A 13,203-nucleotide genomic window follows, 5' to 3' on the forward strand; every position below is an offset into this window, starting at 1 on the left:
CACTGCGCCCTCCCACCTACCCCCTATTCCCCCCAAGGCCATCACCTCACCTTACATCTGTGTCTTCTCCAGGGTCCAGGCACCTAATTAGTGGAGCCGTGGTTGTGCGGCTCCACTAATTAGGTGGGTGGCCCTTCATTCTCTCATGTGCGGCTGCCCAGGCGCACACCTTAGAGGGAATTATCCGCGAACCACCTGAATGGAGCTCACGGACCATTGGTGGTCAATGGAGACCTCAGTTTGAGAACCTCTGACGTAAGGCATGCAGTGAGGTTTGCACCTGGGTAATGCTACTCTTGTAAGTTGGGTTGCACGGGTGCACTGTAGATAGTGTAAGGAAGAAGCTTTAGTCCGACTGACGTTGATGGGACGCAAGCAAGAACAAAAGTGCTTTGCTGAATAGGTATGGGATTACATATGGGCTTACAGTTAAGTACATTCTTATTTGCTTTGCTGAACTGGGGCCTAAGGAAAGAAATTAATATATTGTGCAAATGACACTTTTGATAGATAATAGACCATTTAGTCCAACTAACTCCTGACTTGAATGGGTCAGACTCCCTAGCAAGATTGGCTTTTAACAGCTGACACTATGAATTGGCTATTTGAAATGATCCTTTTTGATAAGAATAATGTCCAGTACATAGCAGCGTCATGAACTAGCAGTAGGATTGGAAGAAGATAATTTAGTCTACAGAGGACTTTGCCCAGTATACTTATTGAAATCAATTAGATGTAAATACAGTTGAATGAATATTGATCATTGCTAACTTTTTTTATTATTATTTTTTAAAGAGAATGGTGATCTCTAGTATTATTTTTTTGTAATAGATTCCTGGGTTAGCAGTGAGATGGTCATGATCAGGCTTGAATCTTTATAACACTCAAATGGGTTTAAAAGACAAAGTGGGAGATTTTCAGCCATGCTGCGGCTTCTTTGTGACACTGTTGCAGTGCAAAGGGCTGTCAATCTAGTGCTGGGACAGAGTTTAGAAGGCATGGCTGATAACTCTTCCGCTCTGTTGATCCCTAGCTTCCAGAATAACCCCTTGGGACCACAGTCAGCCTGGTGCAACTTACAGCAGCCCTGAGGTTACTTTATATTGTGTTGGGGCATTGGGCCAGCTCCAGAATGGGAGAACTGTTAGGTGGCATAAAGCCCCCAATCCTGAATGAAGCAAGCTTGGCTGGATCCCGGCTAATATATATTTGGTTGTTCAGTGGAACTCACTTCTGCAGGATATTGTTTAGGCAAATAGCTTAGTAAAGATTTTGTGTTTTGTTTTTTTTTAAACTTCATCTGAAGCAGCTGGCATTGCCTATTGTCGGAGATAGGACACCATCTAGATGGTTCTTTTCCATTACGGCAGTTTCTATGTTTTAAATAGATAAGAGCTGTCAGAAGCAACCTAATTTTTAATACATCATTTCCAAGCTCTGCCAATGAGATCTTAGCAATGAGGTTAATTTATTTTTCTCCTTTGATTGCTGTTATCCTGCTCCTGATTGTTCTAAACACAAGGACATTTAATTAGTTGTGCATGTTTATTTCTTCTTCAGGAGATAGGTAATTCATTAATCTGTCACTGCAAACATGCCCCAGAGGAGTTTTGTGTTTTCTAAAGTTTAGGGGGTTTTGGGGGGGGGAGGGGGGGAGGGGGAAGGGAGGGAAGAGCTGAGGATGCTTTTTGGTGAATCCCATTAACAGTGTTATTAACAGCATTTGCATAGTTTGAGGTGGGCTGTATTTGGAAAGATCTGTGAAAAATACCTCACTTGGATTCTTTAGGGGTTGTTTTTTGACCCCTTCCTCTATCTTTATGCAGACATGAACAATGAGAAACGGTTCATCAGATTTATAAATAATTGGAATGGGAATTAGGGTGTGTATATCACAAGTTGTTTTCCCCCAGTTGAATCAACCTGGTGTCCTAGCACAAGTGTGTTTTGATTACCACACTGGAGCTCCAAGATCAGGAGCCAGCCTGACCTCTCCTATTCTTTTTTTCCTGGGTGACTGGAGGCTGAAACACAGAGCTGAGGTAAAACAGCCGTGCTCCAAGGAGGGCATTTGGAATCATCCCACCAACGTCTGGATGATTAACAGGGAAGTATTGGGGTCAGAGCTTCATCAAAAGATGAGTGTGCCTTACTGGATGGAAATACACTGGGTTTTGATGGTGACTGCCAGAATATGTATGTGTGTTGTCTACATGAGTTCAGATACAGACAAGGGACAGAAAGCATTACTGATATATTACTTTCTTCCCCAGGTCCGTGTCTGAACACACGTATACAAAACTTGCATCTGAAGAAGTGAGGTTCTTACCCATGAAAGCTTATGCTCCCAATACTTCTGTTAGTCTTAAAGGTGCCACAGGACCCTCTGTTGCTGTATACAAAACATACATGCATACATATTCTGGGGACCACCATCAGAACCTGGTGTATCTCACTGTAAGACACACTCATATTTTGATGAAGCTGTGACCCCAGTACTGCCAGCAGTTAATCATCCAGACATTGGTGGGATGATGCCAATTGCCCTGCTTGGAGCATGGCTATTTCACTGCTGTCTGTCTGTCTGTATGCAATCCCTCAAGTTTATAAATCTAGGCTCTTTAGCAGGCTTGTTAGTTCACAGGTACAGAATTCCAGGAATGCTGTAGTTTAGGTTAAAGGACTGGTTATCATTAGATAAAACTGTGTCACTTCTCCAGTAAGCAATTTCCCTTAGGGAGGTGGTGGGAATTAAAATAACTGCATCTAATAAACTGAGTCTTTCTCTAGCATGATAAAGACCTGATTCCTGCTGTACACCTAGCGGATATTAACTCCTTGGTTCCTGGAGGGGGCAGTGCTGGTGCATGATGTGGGAGTAGGTGGATTCCATAGCAGAGAAAAGGAATGGAGAACGATTGTTTTGTTGTTTTTTTTAAATGAAAATTAGGAATTTCTAATTAATTCCAAAAGAGAGTGTGGGAGACCCAATATTTTTACTTTCATAAATGAAGATTTCAGTCTGGTTGCTGTCAGTCCACATCTGTGTTTCTTATTATGTATTTCCTTTTATGGGAAAGTCCTACAGAGTTTATGTAATAGAAAATGATAACATTTCAACAAGTTTCAATACAGGTTTAATGGAAAATTATACCCCTGCTACCGAAATGAGATTCTTAGTTGAAGTTTTTAGAGTAATTTCTAAAGATCTTGATTATATTTCTGTAGAGGCTTTCGTGTTTCATCCCAATTACATTCCACAGATCTTTTCAGTAAGGATTGCTTTGATTGAAGGAAGAAAATGCTCAACCCTTGCTCTGGGTGCCTCCGGCACACACTGTCAAATATGTCCATCAAATATAATTCCATATGATATAATAATCTACCCATACAATCTTCAGTGATAAATACCCACTAATTAATACCAATAACAATCTAAACTCCCTCATCTACCCATCAAGGCACCGCTTCCTTAACGGCTCCAGAACTATGTTTGTCTTGTCTATGCCCATTTTGCCATTTTTCTTCTAGTTATAATATTTGTCATGAGTAGAGCTTGTCGAAATTATTTTGACAAAACTATTTTCTGTTGGAAAATGCTATTTCATGGAAATCAAAATGATTCTCAGCAATGTGTTGATTTCAACAAAAATTTTGACAGAAATACTTTCAAATGATTTGAAATCGAAATGGAGTGTCCTGTTTGACTTTCTTATTTTGCTTCTACTTTCCCATGTAGTTTCATTTAGACTTTTATATTATAAAATATTTATTTTAATGTTCTATATTTTAACATTTTATATTATAACATTTTGAAATGATTTAAATGAAATGTTTTTTTCATAAAGACATTTAGACATTTCTCAATTGGAATTTCTGTTCCCCCCCAAATTTTGACATTTTAACCCAATTCATGATGAAAACAAAGTTTGAAATGTCTGAAATTCCTGCAGGATGGGAAATTCCATTTTCCAACCAACTACACTCAACAGCAATAAGATGAAAAGGAATTTTTTCAGTTTTTTTCAACTATTTCTAGTAGAATGGTGACCCAAGTCATGTTTATTGAATGACCAGCGTTCTCCTTATCTGAAATAAGATTGTGATTTGGGTTTGTCTAGGGCTTGAAAACTTTTCTTCTTCATTGTATACCTGGAATAACACTTTTTTTGTTTTGTTTTTTGCAGTGTTTGCAAACATTATTTGAATAAATACTATGGTTAGTATTCAGTGGTATTCACAACCTCTTTTACTAGCTTTTTCACAAACATGTTGCGAGTTAAACTCTGTTGTTCCCAGGCATGTTTGTCTAAAGGTAGAGTATTTGTGCTTACGTGTACTAATATGGTTTCTCACATGATTACTTATGCAAATTGCACAAATATTTGTACTGGAACTGTTTGCTCTTTTATCTTAAAAGCTCTTTTGGTCTGGGAATCATCCAGTTAGGTGCCAGGAACAATACCACCCGAAATAGGTGACCGATCTCACTGCATGTGCGTGAATTACAAATAGTGAATACTGAAAGCAGTTGCTGTCATGAATAGAAAGCAATTCATCACATAAATTTTAAATGAACAAATTGTTAGAAACTGAAGTGTGTTTTCAGGTAATTCAGGGGTAAATTCATTGAAGATATAGTTCACTGTGAATAACTTGTCAAACTCTGGATGTACTATATATGACTAGATTTTATTAAAAGCATCTTGCTCCTTACAAAGTACCTTTTAGCACTGCAACTTCCAATATTAGCCTACTGCTACCAGAGAGCTCTTTTTTCCAAGAAGGTAACATCTTGTGGCTTAGTATTATCATTCATCTTGAACATGGTTAAAATGGCATGTCCTCTTTCTTGCACACTGCATATTTTAGCAGCTGTAACTTATTTTTGAAATATGCATCTTAGTGCTGCACTTCTTTTTGGGGGGAAAAAAAGCAGCTGCGTTGATTTATACCAGCTAACTGCACTCTAGTGACTGAACTGGAAAGGAATTATGTCTACTGAAGTCAAATAGTATATTTCAAGGTTATGTGCTTGTTTTATTTAATAGAAACAAATTCAAAGATGCACCATACAATTACAGCAATGCTTTTTAGAGTATTTGGAAAGCATCCTCTTAAGCATTTTCTTGTGAAAAGGTGTTTCTTACTGAAGACCGTGTCATATGGTTTGTTTTTTTCATACCTTTCCTGAGCTCCAAATATTATTTTAGACTTGCCACTGACTATATAAATCTCACCTCACTCTTCCAGTTTTGGCTCTGAACGTGGAAACATAGAATGGACTTCTTGCACTTTGGGGTCCCTGCTTCCCCTCTTTCCCTTTCTAATGTACAGAACAAGTATGGTCCAAGCAGGACCAGTGCGGCCTGTCCCAAAGCTGCACTACTAATGTGCACCAACCTTGACATGGTTGGACCAAGTGTAGGTGTGAGAGGGTAGTTTTGTCTCTGTGCCTTTTCCTTCCCTGGACTTCATGCAAAGAAAGGTTGTTAGGCTAGGTCTACACTACCTGCCTGAATCGGCGGGTAGAAATCGACCTCTCGGGGATCGATTTATCGCGTCTCATCGGGACGCGACAATCGATCCCCGAATCGACGCTCTTACTCCACCAGCGAAGGTGGGAGTAAGCGCCGTCGATGGGAAGCCGCAGAGGTCGATTTTGCCACCGTCCCTACAGCGGGGTAAGTCGGCTGCGATACGTCGAATTCAGCTACGCTATTCGCGTAGCTGAATTTGCGTATCTTAAATCGACCCCCCCTGTAGTGAAGACGTAGCCTTAGTTGTAATGGTGGTACCCCATAAGAAAATGCCTTCTTGGTAAATGAGCCACCACCCAACTGTTCCCTGTAGGATCTCTGAAAAAGTACAGAGAGGAGCCACTTGAGTTGTCTTGTCTACCCTTCCTAGAATTGACGGGCATGTTTCCGAAATCTTATGGTCAAAGAGTCAAAGGCAGCTAATGCATCAAAAGAATCGCCAAGGACTCAAGATTTTCATCCATTACCCCAAGGAAATCATTAACCAACACGACCAATGCAGTTTCTGGACTGCACCAGGCTGGCTGGGCTGAGGACTGTCAAAGATACTTTTACCATAAGTGGCTTCACCATCTCAATATTCTTACCCCCAAAATGGATTATCATGAGCAAAGCCCTGTGTCTGGGGGATAGTTCCACCGAGTTGTCTCTGTCTGCCCTGAGGAACTAAAGAGTAGAGCTGGCTGATTTCCCTCCCCCACTTCTGGAATATTTAGATGAGAACAAAGACAAATAATTTTCTTTTAAATTTTCCGTGGAAATTTTTGATTTTTAGTGGAAATTCAAAAACAAAAGTATTTTGTTTTTCAGTCATTCAGCTTTCAGTGAAAAAAATGAAAAATTTCCACAGAAGGTAGACAGTTCTTGTGAAAAATTTTATTTATTCAAAACTCCAGTTTTCCGCTGAAAACCAGTTTCAACAAAAAAAATTCAACCAGCCCTGCTAAATAATATAGGGGACTGGTAGATGGTCTTGTTGATAAGAAGATATTGGACTGGGACTCTGGAGAGTGGAGTTCAGTTCCTCATTCTACCAGAGATTTTCTGTGTGACTCTGGGAAAGTCACTTAATCTCTCTGTGCCTCAGTTCCCCCTCTGTAGAATGAGGATAATGATACTTAGTTACCTTTCAGGGGTGTTTTGAGGCTAAATTAATGTTTGTGTGGAGCTCAGAAATGATGGTCATGGAGGCCGTATAAATACCTTTGTAGACCGAAGGTCACCAGTTTGGTTTTGGATTTTGCTACCAAACAGCTCTGTGAGATGGGATGAGTCAGTCATTTCAGTTGAGTGCCTGGTGAACAGGTGTCCATATCTCACAAACCACCTTCATAACTGGAACCCTTATGGGCAGTTTCATAAAGAAGAATGAATGAGATAGGGCAGTGGCTCTCCACCTTTTTGATAGTGTGACCCTGTGTTGCAACAGATACAAGCTTTTTTTAAACCCCATGCCCTCCCTGCAGTCTAACCATAAAGAAAGTGAAGGAGATTATGACCTTTCCACTCCTGAGCCTGTTCACAGTCCCCAGGCTGAGCACCCATGTGCTGGGAGAGTGAATTATCTTTATAATCACAGAGCTGGGCCTCAGGTGATTGTTAAAGCACAGGACATAATGGGGAAACCAGCACTTTCCCCTTCACATGTTGTACCTGTGGACAAAAGACTTCAGTTTCCAGGGCTGTCAATCTGTCACTTTTCACAAACTCGAATAAATTCACTGAAATATGTTTTCCTTCCCGCAGACAAAGACCATGCAATTAAATTCTTATATTCCCAGACTTAAACATTTTCTTATCTTTTTTTCTGGCTAAAAATAAAATCCCTGGCAATTTTTCATTTTAGGAACCTGTATTTTATATGACTTGCAAGGAAACATAATTCCTCAGACTGTCCTATTCATTTCTCAGCCAGCCGGCTGTCTGACACTAAATTTCTTTGACAAAAAGAGACTAAATATAATTATATAGATATTGTTTGATCTATGTGCTCACCGCTCCCCACCCTTGTCTATAGATCTGTCTCCGTGTTGGTCTGCCTAACTGTAAAAACTGCAGCTGGAGAGAGCTGGTTATATGGAATATCGTAATGCCAGTTAAGTTAGAAGGATGTCCCCTGAAGCTGTGCTGGAAGTTAGTAGCCCAGCTGTCTGTCAAATAAACGGTGACAAGCTTAGCTTGCACATGGACAGCTTCCTGACATCTTTGGGCACCTGGACACTACAGCTCCTGTCAATCAGCACAGGAGAAATGTTGGTAGCTTGTATATTGCAAAAAGCATCACTCCTGCTGCTGCTGCTAACATTTATGATTCCTTATAAGTTGTACTTTATGTACAGGTCATTTGTATCATTGCTGCAGAAACTCCTGTATGAAACAGGAGGTTCTTTGATAAAGCTCTTTCCAGTGTGTTGTCTTATTCCCCAGTTACAGAAGAACCCTGAATTCATTATTCTTTGTCACTTTTCAGGCAAAGACAACTGTGCCTAAGGTGCTTCTTTAACTGGGACTTCATTTTCAATTTCTTTCTTTTCATCTACCCAGAGGTGACACAACTATTTATACCAACAGACCAAAAGTATACAATAAGCTCACTCTGAAATACTTGCTAATTGCCATCTCGGTGGATTTACCAAGACAGGTCAGAGACAACATGTCTTGTTAAGTCAGCTGTATTTTCAGACAAAGGAATACTGGCTTGCTTGTAAAAAGTTTCCCTTTCTGAAACACAGCTAGTGTTGAGTTTGGTTTTCCAACAGGCAAAATGCCTGTAGATCAGATGCAGTGGAAAGGAGAAGGACCAAATAGAAAACTTAATAAAGTGGATAGAAACATGTCTCTTCATACAAATATATCTATGTATAGTATCTTAATTTTTGGAAGACCATGAGTGTATTAGGTGCTAGCGACATTGGCAGACTGATATTACTGGCATATTATTGAGTGAAATATAAGTAGGATGGATGGTCTTTTGGTAACGCACAGGACAGGGAATTGATTCATAACTTTGTCAGCCATTATGTGACCTCAGGGAAGTCATTTACATTCTGTGTGACTCAGTTTCCCCACCAATAAAATGGATATCACACTTATCACATGGGGTGCTGTGAAATTTAATGCATTATTGTGTGTAAAGCATGATTGCAATACACATATTTATTTCATGGCTGTGTATGGCATACATGTACTGCGAGGAGGGCTTCCTTGACAGATTTTTGTTGATTATGTCAATTAGGATTATGTCAATCCTACTATTCCAAACCTGCTAACCTCCAAAACACTTCTGTTGTAGCATCTTACATCTGATTTACGACACCCCCTGCTATTCTAATCTTAGGTCTTTCCTGACCATATTGTAGGGCAGGTGTCCACTGGGCACTGGGTTAAGATCACCAGCCAGATTTCCTGGAGAGAGACAGTTGTGCTCTAACCTTCTGTTCCAGGTAGCCCTAAGAACTGCTCCTTTTGTCCTGCTGAACTCTTTCTGATGGAAGGACAAATAGCCCAAATTTACAGCTGGAAAATGCAAATGTGGCCAGGTTACTTTAGATCTCAATTAGTAGCCCCTTTGAATGGTAGAATAAAACACCAGGTCAAGGTCAGATGGAGGTAAGCATGGATCCACAATAAGGATCTTTGGGCCAGATTTTCCAGAGGTATTTACGTGCCTAAATATGCAGATTTGTGCCTAGTGGGATTTTCAAATGTGCCTAAGCAGGTTAGACACCTAAATCCCATTGAAATCAAATAGAAATTAGGCACCTAACCTGCATAATCATGTTTGAAAATCCCACTAGGCACCTACCTGCATCTATAGGCACCTAAGTACCTTTGAAAATCTGGCTCTTAGCCATATTTGTGAACCTACTTCTCTGAACTGCCCTAGGGGCTTAACGACCAGTCCTGAGAATTGGGCCTATATACTCTGAGCCATCACAAGGATTTGGAGGATAGCATTCTGCCCTCGGTTACACCTTTGCAGTCACGTTGACCTCAGTGGGATTGCAGCCAGGTACACAATCACAAATTGTCTCCTGGAAATTTAGTGGGGGCATCAAACTGAAAACTACCAAGATCAGAAAAAAAATGTGATTCCAGACTGCATAGCAAGTAAGGAATCTTCTTGACCCATTTGGTTCTTAAAGACACACCGGTTACTTCAGTCTGTAGTGGGCAGTCATCATAAGCTGTTAAAAACTCAACTCCGTTGATGGAAAACTATGTGCCCATGGGGTGTTGGCTTTGGTGAGGTTTCTGCTTTCTCCCTCTTGTCATTCATCTAAAATCTCCCCATACTCTAACCCCTTTTCACGCTGAGATTTTAGTCTTTTCTAACTGATCTTTTTTTTCCCATTGCAGTCCCCACTCCATCCCAGACCGCCTGCGGATCCGAGTGAACAGGATTAGTTTACAAGATTACGAGGGGCTGCATTATGACAAGGAAAAACTGCGAGAAGCCTGTAAGTCAGTAGTGGCTGAGCTATTGCTTTCTTTTGCCAGATAATGTCTGTAAGAGACCTGATACTAGAAAAAGTGCAAGGATCAAGTATTCATTATGCGTAGCTTGTACATGGAATATACAAGTGTGTCCATAATTAGGCGTGAACTTTGTATGTTATTTACATTAATCTTAGAATAACGGATCCTTGTTTATCATCCATGTATGGACGTAGACAGTAGTCATAAGTCAGGATAGTATGCTTGTACTGTGCATAGTAACTGAAAACAGCTGTCTTTTTTTTTTTTTTAAATCAGTGTCTCCCTGGTGGCCATATTGGATTTTACTCATTTTTAAAGATTCTGTAATTGACTTAAAATTTCCAGGCAGGTGTTCAATTATTGGATTAATCATATCATATCTAGGAGTTGCATTGGCATCTAGGATGGTCACAAAGCAGATATATTTGCCTTTGCAGGTGAATCATGCAACCTGAATCCCTTATTCTTTAACAGCCCTCAGCACTCCATACAGAAAAAAATAATCAGTGTTTTGTGTTCTCTTGTAGTGATTTAATCATAGAATATCAGAGTTGGAAGGGACCTCAGGAGGTCATCTAGTCCAACCCCCTGCTCAAAGCAGGACCAATCCGCAACTAAATCATCCCAGCCAGGGCTTCGTCAAGCCTGACCTTAAAAACCTCTAAGGAAGGAGATTCCACCACCTCCCTAGGTAACCCATTCCAGAGCTTCACCACCCTCCTAGTGAAAAAGTTTTTCCTAATATCCAACCTAAACCTCCCCCACTGCAACTTGAGACCATTACTCCTTGTTCTGTCATCTGGTACCACTGAGAACAGTCTAGATCCATCCTCTTTGGAACCCCCTTTCAGGTAGTTGAAAGCAGCTATCAAATCCTCCCTCATTCTTCTCTTCTGCAGACTAAACAATCCCAGTTCCCCCAGCCTCTCCTCATAAGTCATGTGCTCCAGCCCCCTAATCATTTTTGTTGCCCTCCGCTGGACTCTTTCCAATTTTTCCACATCCTTCTTGTAGTGTGTGGCCCAAAACTGGACACAGTACTCCAGATGAGGCCTCACCAATGCCGAATAGTGGGGAATGATCACATCCCTCAATCTGCTGGCAATGCCCCTACTTATACAGCCCAAAATGCCGTTAGCCTTCTTGGCAACAAGGGCACACTGTTGACTCATATCCAGCTTCTCGTCCATGTAACCCCTAGGTCCGTTTCTGCAGAACTGCTGCCTAGCCATTCGGTCCCTAGTCTGTAGCAGTGCATGGGATTCTTCCATCCTAAGTGCAGGACTCTGCACTTGTCCTTGTTAAACCTCATCAGATTTCTTCTGGCCCAATCCTCTAATTTGTCTAGATCCCTCTGTATCCTATCCCTACCCTTCAGCGTATCTACTCCTCCTCCCAGTTTAGTGTCATCGGCAAACTTGCTGAGGGTGCAGCCCACGCCATCCTCCAGATCATTAATGAAGATATTGAACAAAACCGGCCCCAGGACCGACCCTTGGGGCACTCCGCTTGAAACTGGTTGCCAACTAGACATGGAGCCATTGATCACTACCCGTTGAGCCCGACAATCTAGCCAGCTTTCTATCCACCTTATAGTCCATTCATCCAGCCCATACTTCTTTAACTTGACGTCAAGAATACTGTGGGAGACTGTATCAAAAGCTTTGCTAAAGTCAAGGAATAACACGTCCACTGCTTTCCCCTCATCCACAGAGCCAGTTATCTCATCATAGAAGGCAATTAGGTTAGTCAGGCATGACTTGACGTTGGTGAATCCATGCTGACTGTTCCTGATCACTTTCCTCTCCTCTAAGTGCATCAGAATTGATTCCTTGAGGACTTGCTCCATGATTTTTCCAGGGACTGAGGTGAGGCTCACTGGCCTATAGTTCCCTGGATCCTCCTTCTTCCCTTTTTTAAAGATGGGCACTACATTAGCCTTTTTCCAGTTATCCGGGACCTCCCCCGATCACCATGAGTTTTCAAAGATAATGGCCAATGGCTCTGCAATCACATCCACCAACTCCTTTAGCACCCTCGGATGCAGCGCATCTGGCCCCATGGACTTGTGCTTGTCTAGTTTTTCTAAATAGTCCTGAACCACTTCTTTTTCCACAGAGGGTAGTCACCTCCTCCCCATGCTGTGCTGCCCAGTGCAGTAGTCTGGGAGCTGACCTTGTTCGTGAAGACAGAGGCAAAAAAAGCATTGAGTACATTAGCTTTTTCCACATCCTCTGTCACTAGGTTGCCTCCCTCATTCAGTAAAGGGCCCACCCTTTCCTTGACTTTCTTTTTGCTGCTAACATACCTGAAGAAGCCCTTCTTGTTCCTCTTAACATCTCTTACTAATTACCACATTCAGGGTGTAAAGTTGAAAACAGGCAGCCGATTGCATTGGCATCACTGATGACGATGATCCACATGCTTTAAAATGAAGTCCCTTTCCTTGATGACACATGGAATCATTAATCAATGCGGGACACGGCTGCTTGCGATAACAGTTTAATAGTCTTGCTCATGCATCTGGCTCATTATTCATGTTAAATTACAAGCAGTCTGTTTGTTGTGTAACAAAGCTGTAGCTTCCTCTATAATACAGGACTCCCTGGTAATTACAGGATGGCAAGCCTTTTAATTGGTTTGCTTATCTTACTGTAGAAAGATAGCAATACTGTTTCAGTCTCTCTCCCACTCCTCCCTAGTTCCTTGGCTCACCATCACTTCTTCCAGCAATAGAATTGAGATGGTCTGAATTTTAATACAGGTTCTGATAGCCTCTTGTAAGCTCCTGCTGGTAGATTTCAGCCATAATTAAAGCAATTACTGACTCCATCAGAGGGCTGATGAGAATTATAACAAGATGATGGTGAAGTGGAGTGGATGATGGTAGAGTGGAGTTTCTATTAATAAACTTGAGATGTGAGTCCGATGGACCCTAGACAAAAGGGAACAGATTATAAATATTCATTTATACTGTGAAAATGTTATTTTGGGTGAATTGATGCCTCTTTTAGATCTCTTTTCCTGTTGCATAGTCTCAGCATTTGAGGAAAGGAAAACATACCCATTGTCAATAATTTTTTAAAATCCCTTAACAGGCCTAAAACAAACCTGTTCTAACAAACAAACAATTTAGAAGATGGGATACTGTTATTACAACAGTAAATACATATTATGTTATTTG

At 41.1% G+C, this 13,203-nt stretch overlaps 1 protein-coding gene across 1 annotated transcript in view; it reads left to right on the forward strand.

Moving 5' to 3' along the window:
• Positions 1-13,203, forward strand: part of DGKI (diacylglycerol kinase iota) — a 239,832-nt gene that overhangs the window by 147,467 nt on the left and 79,162 nt on the right. Inside the window, exon 21 of the mRNA XM_026657521.1 lies at positions 9,900-10,000. Within this exon, the coding sequence (XP_026513306.1) occupies positions 9,900-10,000 (101 nt within the window). The remainder of the gene's footprint in view (positions 1-9,899; positions 10,001-13,203) is intronic.

The sequence above is a fragment of the Terrapene carolina genome, unplaced genomic scaffold (assembly GCF_002925995.2).
Source record: "Terrapene carolina triunguis isolate 2854851 unplaced genomic scaffold, T_m_triunguis-2.0 Scaffold247, whole genome shotgun sequence".
Taxonomy (NCBI): domain Eukaryota; kingdom Metazoa; phylum Chordata; order Testudines; family Emydidae; genus Terrapene; species Terrapene triunguis.